We start from the raw sequence: 16,757 nt of genomic DNA on the forward strand, positions 1-16,757 counted from the left end.
AGTTACTAATCTCTGATAAAAGCAGTTCCTCCTCATCTCTCCTCTAAATCTAACCCTCAAAATCTTGTGGCTATATTCCCGGTTCTAGTCTCTCCTACCAGTGAAAATAACTTTCCTGCCTCTATCTTATCTATCTCTTTCATAATTTTATGTTTCTATAAGATCCCCTCTCTTTCTTCTGAACTCCAGTGAGGTATAGTTTCAGGCAACTCAATTTCTTCTTATAGACTATCCACCTCATCTCTGAAACAAACCTTTCGTCGATGGGAGGGGGGGTTGCTAGCAGGGACCTGTCAGACATGGGGCATGAGGACACTCTTTTTATTGCGTCAAGTGTCACTAGACACTACTGATACTTGACACACGCTAGTGACACGGCTGGGGGCGGGTAGAGAGTCACTAGCATGCATCAACCTTGAAGTAGGAGGGAGTGGGATGGGTCTGATGGCCAGGAATGGCCATGACCGTATGGGGGGGGGGCACAGCACCTTGTTTGGGAGGTAATGCCCCCCACCCCTTAGCGCCAACCCTGGCACACAGTACTCCAGGTATGGCCTCATTAGTACACTGTACAGTTACAGCAGAACCTCCCAGCTCTTAAATTCAATCCCTCCAGCACTAACAGACGACATTCCCTTTGCTTTCTTGATAAGCTGTTGCCACCTGCAAACTAACCTTCCAAAATATGAAAGTTTAAAATTGACACGCCACTCACATAACATGCAAATCTCAAGCAAACAGAAAATACACTTATCTGGCATCTACCAATCCCCATAGGTGCCAGATACCAGGGTGTTATACTGTACTCCCAGATGGAGTATTGCTTCATGTTCCTTTATGCAGACCATATTATGCACTAGTCCATCTTAAAACTGTATAACACATTCTGGTCTTTTGCTCAACAATGAACAAAAAAACATCCTTACAAACATTTCAAGTAGTTGTACCAGTTTTATTGCCAAGTAAGAAATTTTAAATTTTAATTCAATACATTGAAAGATTTCTTTACAAACATTATTTGAACATTTAATAGAAACGTAACCAGAAATATTTCAACCAAGACTATAGATGACATCATAAATTATGTAGCTTTACAAGCTCATTAATAGCAGTTCACAGCAAGACAATACACGTAGCAAAATAATTATGCATATACACTTAAATTATTCCCAAACTGCATGACATTAGATATTTCTTACTGTTGTAAATAAATCCTTCAGTTTCATTCACTTGATGAGGGTAGCAAGATGACACAGGTCAAAATAGTTGTAAATTGGAAACCTTGTAATGGAAACAGCAGTCTCTTGCTTGGTCACTCACTCAGGGGGACTAAAGGATTAACGACCTGCTTGGTATTCTTGGAAAGTAATAGCAATAATGTGGCACCAAAATAAAACAGAACGCTAACAGATTTGTACTATGTTACAGTCACTCCACACAGTTGCTAATCATTTATGTTTTTTTCATTATTGAGTTCAGAACCGCATTTGTCAAGAAAGTTGCTCTTTTTCTCTCAAGAGATTGCACAATGGAAAATGTGTGGACATAGACAAGGAGAAACAGAGAATTCCAAACAACTATTAGGGATTCAGGGATTTGATTCCCAATCACTATTCCACACCGTTCATGTGATAAATGTCACTAAGGTAACACAAAAGCTGAGACTTACACTTAATTGAATGGGCAGAAATTAATTTCATTCTTGAACAGCAGACACCAAGAGCTGGTGAATTGGATTAGTGTAACTAAGTGCTTGATGGTTTTAAGTTTTAAGAATAAATTGGATCAATACATGGATGGGAGAGGTCTGGAGGGTTATGGAACAGGTGCAGGTCAGTGGGACTAGCGGAATGATGCTTCAGCACAGACTAGGAGGGCCAAATTACCTGTTTTCTGTGCTATAGTGTTCTATGGTTAGTATGAACAGGGTGCGCTGAAGGACCTGTTGCTGTGCTGTATAACTCCATGACTCAAATGCCTGCATGAGCACTTTATTTTTTTACTTCACTCTGCATAACTCAGCTCATGATTCCAAAGCAAACATAGAAACCCATTGTTAAGGAACCATATTGTTTCATCCTTCTCAGCCTGCCATTTCTCCCTGATTTCTATGCAGCACCTTTATGCATTTGCTATTCTAATTTTGAATTTAGATGCATCTTAGGGAGGAATGTCTTACCTTGCTCAAGATTCTTTTATTATCACGTAATAAAATAGAAAATGTAATATTACACAAAATTTCCTTTAGTCTGCAGACAAATAGTCGCCAATAGAATTACCCGGCGCCCCTTACAGCAAGAGAATGAGAAGCAAAAGAGAGTCCCCTCAGAGTTAGTGGGCAGTCCGTGGATTCGCCTCAGCGCTCCTGATGCCTCTGCAACCACACAGACCCCTGAGTTCATGTACTACATCACATCCAATTATAAATGGGAGAAGGACAAACTGAGGTGAAATCCAAAAGACACTCATTAATTTTGATATTGGTGCTTAGGTAATGCTATCACCAGTTTCCTACAACCTCTTGGATGCTCCATGGAATGCAGTGAGCACCTGATAGATTGGCTGATGAGTGCTGGGGCAGGTGTCAATCACAGTAGTCGTACGTCTGGATCCTCTTTAGAGAATTGGTTCACCTGAATCATCGTAAGAAGAAAATGCTATTTTAGGGTCTGGTTTTGCAAATCCATAGCTGACGACATTGATTTCTGCTCGACACTTCTTCCCATTAAGAATCAGTGACTGTGATAACATGATCTCAGAATTAGGGTGTAGAAGCAAATAATCAGCCAATAGAAAGGAACGGAGTTTTAAAAATCATATTCTGCAAACTTCTATTCCAAGCTAAGGAATAAAACCTGGATCTGATTGAAGTTACTGTGTGTGACTCCTTACTCCCATCTCGACTAAATTCGCCCACTGAAGATAACGAGTCATTTAGTATTGATCCAATATTATTTCAAAGAATCCATAGATCTTTTAGGTCTCATTCTGTTTTTGTCTTGAATGAACAATGATCAGCAGTCTATGGCCTGCAAATATCCTCAAGAAACCTGATTCTAGCCTTTGCCATCTCCCATTCTCATCATTTAAATTTAGAATTTGGTCAGCAATAGGAGCCCTGAAATTAATATTTACCTACTCACTGTAAAAAGTCCAGTTTCCTCACAGTTGTTCTGTGATTCGATAAGTTTGCACGTCAATGCACAGGACTCTGGTGCGCGTGGCCCAGGATGGAACAATCATGACCTTTCCCCATTGAGTGGGATTTTTGGATGACCCAGCTTGTGAACTAAATTTGACGGAATGGTTTATCTCCCATAAATAGATATCATCCCCTGTGCCACCTTTCACCCAGTTTTGTTGACTTTGGTAACATCAGAGACATTGGTTGCTGGATAGGAGGGTTTTCTGGGATCTTAAATTTGGCTGCTTTTAATGGGGATCCTGCACCCATCGTGAGTGAATGTGTTTTTGTGCGCCCATTTCCTAATTTTATAAATACATCTATTGGCTGATAATGGAGAAGGATTGGGTGAGCTGGGGTGGGGGATGGAGGGTGGCCAACACTCCTGAGGTCCCCTTGCACACATCCCAGTGTGGACATAAAATAATATCACACTTTCAATGACTCTTCATAAGCCAAAAGGTTTCTTTAAGGCAATCAAGCATGAACTATAATTGGCCACAAATCAGTGGTTTAAACGTCTTAGCATACTCAGCAGGCAGATTAATATGCCGATGGCCTATGCCATGGAGTGCACTAAAAATTCCCCATGAGTTCAGTTCCTCCTCTCAGCCCGAACACCACAGAGGGAGAACAAACTCTCAGGCACATTCTGAATCGGTGGGTTGTAGGATAGGAAGTACAATTTCAGGGAATTTGCACAGAGGAAAGGAAGATTTGAACAAATGCACAGTGAAGCTTCCTTAATATTTTATGCACATAAGAGGAGAAAAGCATTCAGCAAAACTCTGTAACATCAGCTATTGTATAAAATATGCAGCGATACCACAATGTTAATTCCACGTTGGACTTCTACTCAGCACAAAGCAGGAATGCAGCAGGGTCAATGGTACTTGAATAATACAAATTGCTGGGCAAGGACATACTAAAGTATGGCTATAATCTGCTCCTTAATTAATCCTCAGATTCTATGTACACAGGTTAAATTCTTATACACTGAACCAAATTGATCCTCTGTGGAATTAAACAGGAGAAGTTTTAACAGTGACTTCTTTTTGCATCCATTAGTCTGAGCCTGCCACTCTCGTGAAGTGAACGTTCTGTTGCCTGCAAGCCCTAATGTGGTGAGCAATGACAAGCAAATAACTTGTCCCAGCCAAGGCCCACTGGTATTTATTCCAACATCAGCACACAGAAGGGAGGGTTATCTGGATCATGTCTGAGTCAGGATGCAGGAAAATTGGGTGCAAGGTTGAAGAGGAGACAACACAGCAACTTGGGAGCTACATATGCTGGAGCCTTGAGAATACAATGAGAAGCTGAGGGGGAGGGGGAGTTCAGCAGGCGGAGTGGAGCAACATCTGTGGGAGAAGAAGAATGGTCAGAATTTTGGCTTGAAACTTTTCATCAACATTCGGATGAATCCATGCCTGAAGTCTCTTATGTGTCTTCAGAAACTGAAGGGACTCAGCAGATGAGAATTTCTCAACAACGTGCCCTGACCTTGAAACATTGACGACCCATTTCTCCCCATGGATTCCTCCTGTCCTGCCAAGTCCTTCCAACTTCTCACTGTTTGCTATAAGCACTGAGCAATTTTCTCAAGAGCAAATAAATAATTTCAATTGAAACTGCCGTCTACCAAGAATCTCAGAGGAGGAAGATCAAGAGGCTCCCACAATTTGGACAGCACAAATCCCAGTGCCAGATGCTTCTGTTATCAGGAAGGTACAGACACCATCTGATTAATGCTCCAACATTAGGTCCAAATATATCCATTTTCAAATTTAGGCATGCAGCATAATAACAGGCCCTTCTGTGCCATACAATTACACTCAATTTACCTACAAGCCCGGTACGTTTTTGAAGTGTGGGAGGGAAGAGGACCAAGCAGGGAAATCCCACACAGATACAAACTCCTTACAGACAGTGCACTGGTGCTGTAATAGTGTTGCGCTAGCTGCTTAGCTAAATCTGCCGCAATATGTTGTTGCTAATTTGCCTTCAGTTAAAGTTGAAAGTGCTACCATTAAGTAGAGTGAATGTTTCGGCAGCATGTTAAGCAATGATGAAGTTGGTCTGCACAGATGTGAAATCACAATCCGTCATCCTTAAATTCCTTATTAAAGTGGGTGGGTATTCAGATGAATCCAAATATAAATCCAGGTTTGGATGGAAACTAAACTAGCAAGCAGGAGTAAAAGGCAAGCAAAGAACCTCAGGTGGAGACATAAGAGACTGCAGGAGGAGCCCAGTAGGTCAAACAATGCTTGTGGAAGGAAAGGAATTGTTGATGATTCAGGACAAAAACTTGTATCAGGACTGAAGGTGGATCAGTCAAGTTCACAGGCATGTGAGAGAGAAAAATTTGCCTTTTAAGACATTCCAAAGCATATGAAGTGCTTTGGAAATGTGGACGTGGTTGCGACCGAGGAATCGTGGTGGCCAACTACCACAAAGCAAGCGTGATCATGGCCAAATAGCTGGATGGTCTGATGCTGAGGAAAGGTTAAACTGAACAAAACACTGGGGAGAATTTTTCTTAGAAATGCCACCACCAATACTGGTTGTTTCTTTCCTTGGCTTGGCTTCGCAGACGAAGATTTATGGAGGGGTAATGTCCACGTCAGCTACAGGCTCGTTTGTGGCTGACAAGTCCGATGTGGGACAGGCAGGCACGGTTGCAGCGGTTGCAGGGGAAAATTGGTGGGTTGGGGTTGGGTGTTGGGTTTTTCCTTCTTTGTCTTTTGTCAGTGAGGTGGGCTCTGCGGTCTTCTTCAAAGGAGGTTGCTGCCCGCCAAACTGTGAGGCACCAAGATGTAGGGAAGGAAAAAAGACCATTGTATCAGAATGTCAGTAGCATTCACACGGGAAAAAACGTAGTTGTACTCCTGTACTCCTGTTGGTGCTCTGCCAGAGCTGAGCACTCCTGGCTTGCTCAGAGTTATTGCAATGTGAAAGACTGCCTCACTTCACCAACAGAGGGCTGCAGTCAAGGGGAAGGTGTTTGGGTAGTAAAAGCAGTTAACACAAGGATAAAATAGCAGTTGTGCAATGTGTTCAACTCATTAGATGATACATTCCTCTGGTTAGCTTGGTCTCCGTGTCCATGAGTATCCTTTAATATGGCATGAGCAAAATTCGCATTCCCTTGCTCTCCTCAGCTCCACTCACTATTCTTCCTTTTAAAAAAAACATTTTGGCAAGGCCAGCAATGATTTAGCATTGCCAGTGGTCTCAAGAAGATCGGCCTTCTACAGCGATCTCTACGATAAGGTTGCTCCATTACTTCAGAGGTCATTTGATGTCTAATATACTGGCTGACAAGAACCACCATTCATTTAGTATTCCTTTTCAGTATGAATTGCAAACTCTTCTGGTAGCCTCTATTAAAGGCAAAGCGATAGAGAGGGAAAACTCAGCCTGTTTAAAAAAAACTGTTAAAGTTGTCTGTACACATTACACCTGTTAAAAAAAAGGGCAACTGCTATTTGCCCTCTAATGGGAACCTTGAGAAGTAACCCGCAACCAGGCCCTTATATATAAGCAGACAGCAATCGTACCCAATTCGTCAAAAGACAACTTCATTTTTATAATGGGCCTGTTCTTGTTGAAGGATCCTATGCCCTTTATTCCAACTACTGGCCTCTCGTGACCATGAGGCTTCATCAAAAGGATTCACCACTGAGGGTTTCTTTTCTAAAAAGGTTTTTTTTTATGGAAGAGTGGCTCTGGAGCCACAATTCTTCCATCCAGCACTGGCTGGCCCACTTTCATGAGATCAAATGTCCATGTCTTCTCTCTCCTCCCCCCCCCCCCCCCCCACCCACAACTCCCCATACCCCTGTCAGGCCTTGCCTGCCAATAGCTTGCCAGCCATGATATATCTCTTTAGCCCTATAACAACTAGCTAAATGAAGTCCTTACCTGAAAGTGATTCGGGAGATGCCACCTGTTAGGTTGGGCATGTATCCACTTGGCAATGGTGGCAAAATTCCCCTATACCTTTGTGTGAAGTTGGGGAATGAGAGAGGCATAACTAGCAGTTCTTCCCACTTGTTGCTGCGAGTAAGTTTAAAAGCTGCTTCAGTGACTTTTTGCATGATTCTACTCATTTATTTTTGGTGCAGCTTTGCACCAATCACAGTGATGTCTACTGAATGTGGGAAATGTTTGCATTTCAACTGTGCTGGGTTAGCATACAAGTCCCCCCTCCTCCACCCTGGTACTGTGCTGCAGAGCTAACTTTCCATCTGAGGCAGTGTCAAGAGAGAGCAGATCACAAGACTAGACCAAAGATCCCCCCTTGTGTTCAGTCTTGGCTCTCTGAGGCGTTTCAACCCATAAAATGTGCTAAAATATATCAAGAAATAAATTAAAAGGGCTCTTTTTTTCCCATTGGGTGAAAGAATATTCTGAAGGGTTGATGAATATAACTGGAAATGCAGCCCATAAAATTGGAAACTATATTTTTCATGTTTAAAAAAAATATTTTCAAGTGCACTAAGCTTAATGATGAATAAGTTAACCAGATGGCGCACAGATTTCGGAACTCTGCAGAATGCTGTTAGGGCCCCACTTTCTTTTCTAAAAGGAAGAAACTAAAGCATCCAGGAAGCAGATGTCCCATTAAATCAAACTATAATACACAAAATTCAAGTGAAAACAAGTTGGTCCCAGCACTGGAAATCATTATTCATTGTTTACCAAATCCAAATGCTCACTCATTAATTTTTTTTTAAATTGCATCCTCCGTATGTATTTAAAATTGGTGATGGGATTACAACAAAGTTTATGATTCCCTTTTTAAAAATGGATATAATGAAGAGCACATTTATTTTCCATCCCTCCTTTTTCAGCCTCAAACTTCGTGACCTTCTGCGAGTGGCCAAAACACCAATTAATTGAGAGGAAATATTCAGAGATATATATCATAAATAAGGGGTGCAGCCCAGTGACAGTATTTCATCATAATGGTGCACTTGAGCAAAATTCAAAGTGCAGTGCGAATGTTAGAGATTAGAGGGCAAGGAAGCAAGAGTGCCAACCACGACCCAAGGGAACGCATCATTAACCAGAGTAAAGGCACAACCTACGTTACCCAGTCTTCCCAGTGAGACTGAAGGCAGCTGAGAGTCAGCAAGCTGATCAAAAAGCTCTGTTTAAGACAGGGTATGCTGCATCCACCCTTCCTTTTCCAAGTGTGTAGAGGAAGGTAGAAACTTGCAGAAAACATGTTCCCGGTTGTCTTAAACATTTTGTGTGTCCCAAAAGCCTCTGCCAAAAAACTGAAATGTGCTATTGCAATATGAACTGGTCTTTTCATTGAAGAAAATTCACAACTTTTTTTGTTCACACCAAGTTCATTGTTATTGATCCTTCAGTATGTATTGCTCATTTTTCAGATTTCATAGCTCAATCACAGTAGCCAACAACGAGAGCACATTTCAAAACTCTTCCAATTCTGGGTAGGTAATTCTTAGAACAACAGGTTTCTTTATTCTTTTTTTTTTAAATAAAAAAAAGGCGCCGATCATCACACGGTCACTTCTGTTTTGCTGTTGGTTACAAAGTACGGCTGGTGCCCCAGGTAATGCTGGGCCTGAGGACTGGCTTTCTCAGCCAGAGGGCCCACCGTGCAGGGCCTCTTGTTGGCGTAGGCCTGCCGGCGGATGGTAGTGTCATTTGTGTCCCAGGTTTTGTAGTCAGTATCGAAGACCAGTGGATGTGTGTACATCTTGGTGATTTTATTCCTTTGCCCGGGCAGTTTGGTGTTGTAGGTGTCTGAGCCAAGCACTGGGTCATCGTGATCCATTGGCATCTGCACTGGGTGAAGGGGCAAGGTCCCCTTTGCTGCAAGTTCTGCAAAATGTTGACGTTTTGCAAAGAAGTCATCGTTTGCCTTCTCAGCTAAGAAATATTAAAAAGAAGGGGAAATAAATATTAGTGATGTGTTATTTCCAAAATTAAAAATGGTGCTTAGTCTTATTCCAATCATTGCTTTCAATTACACTGGCCCCTTTTTAAAGGAGCGCTATTTCCTAAGGCAGTCACAAAAGCATCATCAGACATTATCTGACAACGTGAAGACATGCTCTTACGGATGAACAAAAGCTTCGTCAAAGAATTACATTTTAAGGACTTCTGCATAGGCCGTTAAGTCGAGAATTGGAGAGCTTTTACGGGGATTGTGGGCCAGATATCTGAAGCCAAGTCCGAGCACATGGAATTCAGCTTTGTGCAGGATGCCAGAACTGGAGGGGCGTGAGATGCAGAAGCATTGCAGGTCTATCACTCTGGCAAAGTTTGAAATGAAAGGTTAGAATTTTGCACCAAGAGGTAATTTAATTCAGTAAGCACTGGGTGATAGATGAAAAGGAGTTGGTGAAAGTCTGGAAAGAGATGGAGTTTTAGATGAACTCAGACTAAGTGTGTCTTGAAAAGATTGATAGGAGAATACTGGAACAGTCCAGTCTAGCAATCAATTTGAGCATATTGTGAATGCCCAAAGGAAAGAGTAATTTCCGACATTTGTACTAGTGATTCAACGCACGTTGCTAGCATTAAGATGGAGGCAGGATTACTCCAACATTGTCTCACAACTGGTCCACATGCTCCAAATTTATTTATTTTCAAATTTAAAAAATTTAAATTTAGACATACACCACGTTAACAGGCCCTTTTGGCCCATGAGTCTGTGCCGCCCAATTACCCCCAATTAACCTACACCTCAGTACATTTTTTGAATGGTGGGAGGAAACTGGAGCCCCCAGGGAATACCTATGCAGACACAGGGAGAATGCACAAACTCCTTACAGTGTAGGATTCGAACCCCAGCCCCATTTGCTGGTGCTGTAATTGTGTTGGGCTAACCACTACCCTATCCATACTACACAACCTACACACAGTTCCAAAATGAGAAAGTGTAAACAATAAAATACAACCATATTAATTTTCATGAAGCATTTACAGATAGATTTACTAAACAGTTGAATTTTTTTATCTACCTGAAATTATTAAAAGAATTAACAGGGTCACCATTCCAACAGTTCCAACTTCCAATGGAGAATTTGCCCTTCCATAACTTTGACAGCCCTCAGTTCAAAATATTACTCCCTTTCTCTCATCCACATCAAATCTTCAAAACAAATCTCACAAAATTCATGGAAATGGCTAAAATGGGATTATATATAGATGGAGGAAACATCTATCATTAAACTCAGAGTGCGAAAAGCTACAGAAGTTAAAATGACTGATCAGTTCATACTACAGAAAGTTACCACACTGTGTCTGCGGTCAAATTCATCACCACGTTCCCAAATTTGGGCAGGAACATCTTTGGATAAAGCTGAGCAGAGATGACTTTAAATATGGCAGATGGAAAGGAACTAAGTGACATTTTGAATAGACTATTCAAAACTTATAGACCGAAATAATGCTACTGTCAGCCCTTTGTTGGTTAAGAAATATTTTGATCCTAAACATGATGATGCTTTAAGGAAACAACTGAAGAGAAGTGTTGCTTGGCATTAACTTTGCATATCCCCTCACACTATAAACCAGTATATTCTGTTGCGAGCAGCAGGATTCTCTTGTTGTCTTCTCCCTTTCTCCAAGGAGTCTGCTCTCCCACAAATGTCAAAGATGTGTTGAAATATTCCATTTGCTATTCTGTCATTTTTTTTCCCAACTGCTTTATCTCAACTAAAATATCTCCATTATGAGGATTATTAGAGAATTGGTTCTGCAAACATTTAAAATATTAAAATGTCAAATCAATTTTAAGCTTGGGAATGTTTAATGTATTTTGTGCAGATGATGGTTCATTGCACTCAGGATTTTGCACACTCCACAGGTAAACTAGCTCACAAATATAACTACAGTCATTCTTTCGTTGTCAAATTTTGTAAGTTTTGGTAAATTAATTGAATTAATCCGTGTTATCTCTGAGCTTTGTGAGTTGACTTGCATTTTGATTTCTGGTTGATTGGTTGGATTACCTGATGAATAATGATTCACCACCTTGACAGTCTTATCGATGGGTGACCTGCTGATCTGGAAAAGCTATTATTCTAAAATAAGACATCATAACAATTACAATAAATGTCCCTCCTCCTCTCCGTATTTGCATTCAATTTGAATTTATGAATAAACCTGGAATTTTTTAAAAATCTAGCGTCAGTAACGGGATTGTTAAACTATCAGATTATTAGGGAAAATAATTGGATAGCAGCGGTTCTCAAACTTTTTCTTTCTACTCACCACTTTAAGTAATTCCTTTGCCATCGGTGCTTTGTGATTGGTAAGGGAGTGCTTAAGGTGGTATGTGAGTGGGAAGGGAAGGTTGAGACCACTGCTCTAGACCCAATTGTTACTGAAATATTTTGCTTGAGAAAAATTGTCGTTGGCCCCTTTCCTTTGGAGTTCTGAAACCGGGCACATAACGAGTCAATTAGGTTCGATTAAAACAGTGGTTTTCAAACTTTTTCTTTCCACCCACAGACCACTTTAAGCACTTCCTTTGTAGCTGAGACAAAATACAAGAGCAGGGTCCAACTCTATCAACATTGTTAAGGCCACAACTGAAGGATTGTGCAGAGTTTTGGTCACCATTAGGGAAGATCTAATTACATGGGATAAGGATGAAAGAGATAATCAATAGGAATTTGCTGTGATAAAGTATTTCAATAATGGGCGGGGAGGGGGGGGGAGAGACTGGATGGAGAAGGTTGAGTGGTGATTGTGGTAACATAAACAAAATTATTTGGAGCTTAGAGTTTGCACATTCTCTGACCGAATGAGTTTCCTCCAGGGGCTCTGGGTTTGCACATTCTCTGACCAAATGAGTTTCCTCCAGGGGCTCTGGTTTCATTCCACATCCCAAGAGCATGTGGTTTGGTAGGTTAATTAGAATCTGTAAAGTAAATCCAACAGGGTGGGTAACAGATTGGAGGTTTAGCTTCAGTTCTAGAGCATTTGCATCCAATAAAACATGCATTCCATAAAGATGCACTGCCCAACAAAGCACCCTCCATTGTAAAAGTGCAATTGTATTCACATCTGGGCTGGAGATTTCTGATTGTGCCCAGAAATTGTACTTAAAATTTGAACTGCAGTCTTAATTCTATGACATTATAATGATGGCATTATAAAATTTTCCTTTCAACAAATCAGTTGCAATACCCCATAAATACAGCAGCCCATAATCTACTGAAACATTTACAATAATCAGCCTGACTTAATTCATAACACTAAGTATAAAACATATTTCTATTTCAGATTGCTAGCATCTATGGTACTTACTTAAGGCAATTTCAGAAAACTATTCCATTTCTCCTGTTTACATCTTCTCTAGATTGACCTGTTTCTTTTTTTCCCATCCTTTTACCAACTTCTTCCTCTTAATACTAGCGATCCTTTTTATTAGACAACTCTCCAGCTTTCATCCCATCCTTATTATTCTCTTCTGCTCCCTCCCCCCTTCTCTACCTACTAAAACCTGCTAATCTCAAAGTTGACCTGAATCACTTCCATCTCTCTAGAAGCTGCCTAATCTGCTAAGTATTTCAGCATTTTGTACTTTTGTTGAAATGTCATCAACCTGGAACTATTTTTCTCCCCATAGATGGTGCCTGACCTGCCAAATATTTCCACCATGTTCTGTTTTTATTTCAGATTTTCAGCAAGGTATTTTAATGTTTTCTTGTGACATAGGAGATTTTGGTCTGTCAAATCTCTGCCAGTTCTTAGAGCAATCCCAGTCTCCAGAACCTTTCCCTGCACATTCCCCAGATTCTACTACTTTCACACTCTAGAGGCAATTTGCAGTGGCTAATTAACTTATCAGCCTGCACACCATTGGTCATTGGGAGGAAACAAGAGTGACTGGGGGAAATCGCTTATGGTCGCAGGGAGAACTAGACACACACACGCGACACCTGAGATCTGGATTAAAACCAGGACAGTGGACCTGTGAAATATCTGTTCTACCAGCCGTGCCACTATGGCACCCAGATAATGCTTCACCATCTTGCTATTTGACCACAAGGCATAGGAGCAGAAATATGTCAATCAGCCCATCGAGTCTACCCCACATTCAATCATGAGCTGATCCATTTTCCTAACCTTTGATGCCCTGGCTAATCGAAAACCAATCAATTTTTGCCTTAGATAAAAATTGATTAAGTTCCTCTACACAACTGGAAAGCCACAAGTTGATTGGCCCACGTTATGATCTGTTTGTGTAAACTTGTAGTAATGCAAATTGTGCCATTACACTGAATGATGTGGAAGTTAGAATCCCATTCAGAACAACGTATGAGAAAGAGCAGCGAGCTCTTCTGGTATCCTGCCGAAGATCCCTCTCTCAAACAACTCCACTCAACTGAACAGATTGTCCAGTTAATAGCTGATACGCTGTTTGTGCGACCTTGCTACATGCAACTGGCTGTCACATTTGCTGTCATAATGTCTTGGAAAATATTTATTAGTCTCTGAAGCACTTTGAGAACTCTCACACTGCAACAAGGAGGAGCATGGCATTTGGTTTATCAGCTTTTAGGGCCTTAGCTTTTGGAAGATTACATATTGTGACAAATAACCTACTAAGTAAATCCTTGGGTTTGCTTTATAAATAAGTATGAGAGCTTATTTTTATGTACATAAGTACAAGGTAAAGATGCACTGAAAGTTGTACTTGCTGCATCCACATAACCACAATGGTATAAATTAAATTATCATAATGTGCCATGAGATAAAAATGAGAAAATAAATACAAAAGGATAGATAAATAAATATGCACAATTAGTACAAGAAAAAAAGTGAAATTTTACAGTATTGCAGACAGAACATTTGGTAGTCTCAAAGAAGTTTATAGTTTGGGTAGCATGGGGCAGGTCAAGAGCCTGATAGCTGTTGATAAAGAAATGTTAAACCTTGAGGTTCTGGACTTGAGGATTCTGCACCTTCTGGCTGAAAGTAGCAGCAACAAAACATATTGTTTTAAATTTTAAACATACAGCATGGTAATAGGCCATTTTGGCTCAATTTACCCTCTACCGGCACCACCTACGGCTCCTAGAACGCTTCCACCAGCGTTGTCTCCGCTCCATCCTCAACATCCATTGGAGCGCTCACACCCCTAACGTCGAGGTACTCGAGATGGCAGAGGTCGACAGCATCGAGTCCACGCTGCTGAAGATCCAGCTGCGCTGGATGGGTCACGTCTCCAGAATGGAGGACCATTGCCTTCCCAAGATCGTATTATATGGCGAGCTCTCCACTGGCCACTGTGACAGAGGTGCACCAAAGAAAAGGTACAAGGACTGCCTAAAGAAATCTCTTGGTGCCTGCCACATTGACCACCGCCAGTGGGCTGATAACGCCTCAAACCGTGCATCTTGGCGCCTCACAGTTTGGCGGGCAGCAGCCTCCTTTGAAGAAGACCGCAGAGCCCACCTCACTGACAAAAGGCAAAGGAGGAAAAACCCAACACCCAACCCCAACCAACCAATTTTCCCTTGCAACCGCTGCAATCGTGTCTGCCTGTCCCGCATCGGACTGGTCAGCCACAAACGAGCCTGCAGCTGACGTGGACTTTTTTACCCCCTCCATAAATCTTCGTCCGCGAAGCCAAGCCAAAGAAAAGAAAAAAACACCCAATTGACCTACAACCCCAGGTACGTTTCCAACGGTGGGAGGAAACCAGAGCCCCTTGGGGAATACCCATGCAGACACGGGAAGACCCATACAGACTCATTGCAGACGGGGCAGGATTCGAATCTCGGTCCCGATCACTGGCGCTGTAAAGGAGCCAACTGTGCCTGCTGGGTGATAGGGATCCTTAATGATGTTATGATGGCAGCACCTAACAGAGATGCCTTCACAGGATGGGAGGTCTGTGCCCATGTCAATGAACAACAAACAGCCGGACCTAGGTGTTGTGGTTTGGGTGATCTAACACAGAGTAGAAGATCAGCAAGATGGCATCTGCCGTCAACCTGCTGTTACAGTAGAAAAATGTCTTATCCTTGTTCTTTTTTATGTCTTTTCTATTTTCCTTCTTTTTTTACTTATTTTTGAGATTCTTTTTTCTTTCTTTATCTTCACTTCTTTTATTTCTTTTGGAGGGAGAGGGTGGGAGGGTTGAAGGGTTTTGGTCACCATCTCCCATAGATTACAAATTCTAAATTAAAGAAAAAATACCTTGAATAAAATCTGGAATGTGCACTTTCATTACGTGAATTGTTTGATTTCAAATCTAGAACTGTGGAGCACAGGGGCAAATAAAGGAAAAAAGTGTATTTGTCCCAAAAATTATGGGGGGTGCTGTGCGTCTTGTCACAAAAAGAAATTCCAGAGATTGGCCACTGTCTGCTTTCATTAAATAGGTGTGGATCGAGGCTCCTGGAAAACTCAGCAAGGTACCACCTTGCCGTGGAAGAGTAATTCTGATCTACCACTGAGAAACATTTCAGAAGAACCTCACTTACAAAAGGCCACTTTTAGAAGCGAGTAATTTCTTTGAACAAACTTTTGATAAGCCACAGCAGGGACTTGATTCTGGAGTAATTCTTTAATTTTAAAAGAACTAAATCAAAGCGCTCTGTGTGAGAAGAATCAAAAAGATTCTGAAATCTTGTCTACCTGTGATGTAAATTAAACTTCATCATATTGCATCATAAATAACAAAACATAGAATGTTAAGCAATAATATTTTTTAAATAAAGGAATTAAATCACAATGAATTACACTGTTGCTATTACAATTAAATTAGCTCTTTATTAATCAAAATTTTGGGGAAGTGTATTTTGGCAGAATTGCTAGTCCATAAGCCAATTGCTCCAAATATGGATGCATTGTTCAAAATTCCCTGTGGAGTTGAGTGTGACTAGGAAAATAACTGAAGCATGACAAGAGATGGAGGAAGAATTGAGGCAGATGACCTCCTAGAATCAAGTCAGGGAATTCAGAACGCAATCATGGTCTGGTACGGCGACACCAAGACACCTGAGCAGAAAGCCCTGCAAAAGGTGTAGACACAGTCCAGAACATCGCTGGCAAAACCATCCCACTATCAAGAACATCCACAGGGAACGCTGCTATCGTAGAGCAGCAGCAATCATCAAAGACCCTCAACACCCAGCACATGCTCTGTTCTTGCTGCTACCATCAGGAAAGAGGTCTAGGTGCCACAAGTCTCACACCACCAGGTTCAGGAATAGCTGCTACCCCTCAACCATCAGTCTTCTCAACAACAAACTCAATCAGGGACTCAAATGAGCAACAGTGTAATTCATTGTGATTTAATTCCTTTATTTAAAAAAATATTATTGCTTAACATTCTATGTTTTGTTATTTGTTATCATGGCTGATCTGATTATAGGCTCACCTGCCTTTTCCCTATAGTTATGAAACCATGCACATAATGAGTCAATTAGGTACGATTAAAACAGTGGTTTTCAAACTTTTTCTTTCCACCCACATACCACCTTAACCAATCCCTTACTAATCACAAGAGCACCGATGGCATAGGGAAAGTAAAAGGTTGAGAACCACTGGTGTAAAGGCTGAA

The 16,757-nt window shown here is 41.2% G+C and overlaps 1 protein-coding gene across 4 annotated transcripts in view; it reads right to left on the reverse strand.

Annotated features, from left to right (window-relative positions):
- Positions 1–1,018: 1,018 nt before the first annotated feature.
- LOC138746998 (protein shisa-9-like) overlaps positions 1,019–16,757 on the reverse strand; it is a 209,837-nt gene continuing 194,098 nt past the window's right edge. For 2 of the 4 annotated variants that reach the window (XM_069905813.1, XM_069905814.1), the window contains one exon: positions 7,062–9,094. In XM_069905813.1, the coding sequence (XP_069761914.1) occupies positions 8,721–9,094 (374 nt within the window). In that variant the 3' untranslated portion in view covers positions 7,062–8,720. Of the gene's footprint in view, positions 2,634–7,061; positions 9,095–16,757 lie in introns of those variants that run through there. The other 2 variants (XR_011347226.1, XR_011347225.1) reach the window with 2 other exon arrangements.

This window comes from Narcine bancroftii, chromosome 12, assembly GCF_036971445.1.
Source record: "Narcine bancroftii isolate sNarBan1 chromosome 12, sNarBan1.hap1, whole genome shotgun sequence".
Taxonomy (NCBI): domain Eukaryota; kingdom Metazoa; phylum Chordata; class Chondrichthyes; order Torpediniformes; family Narcinidae; genus Narcine; species Narcine bancroftii.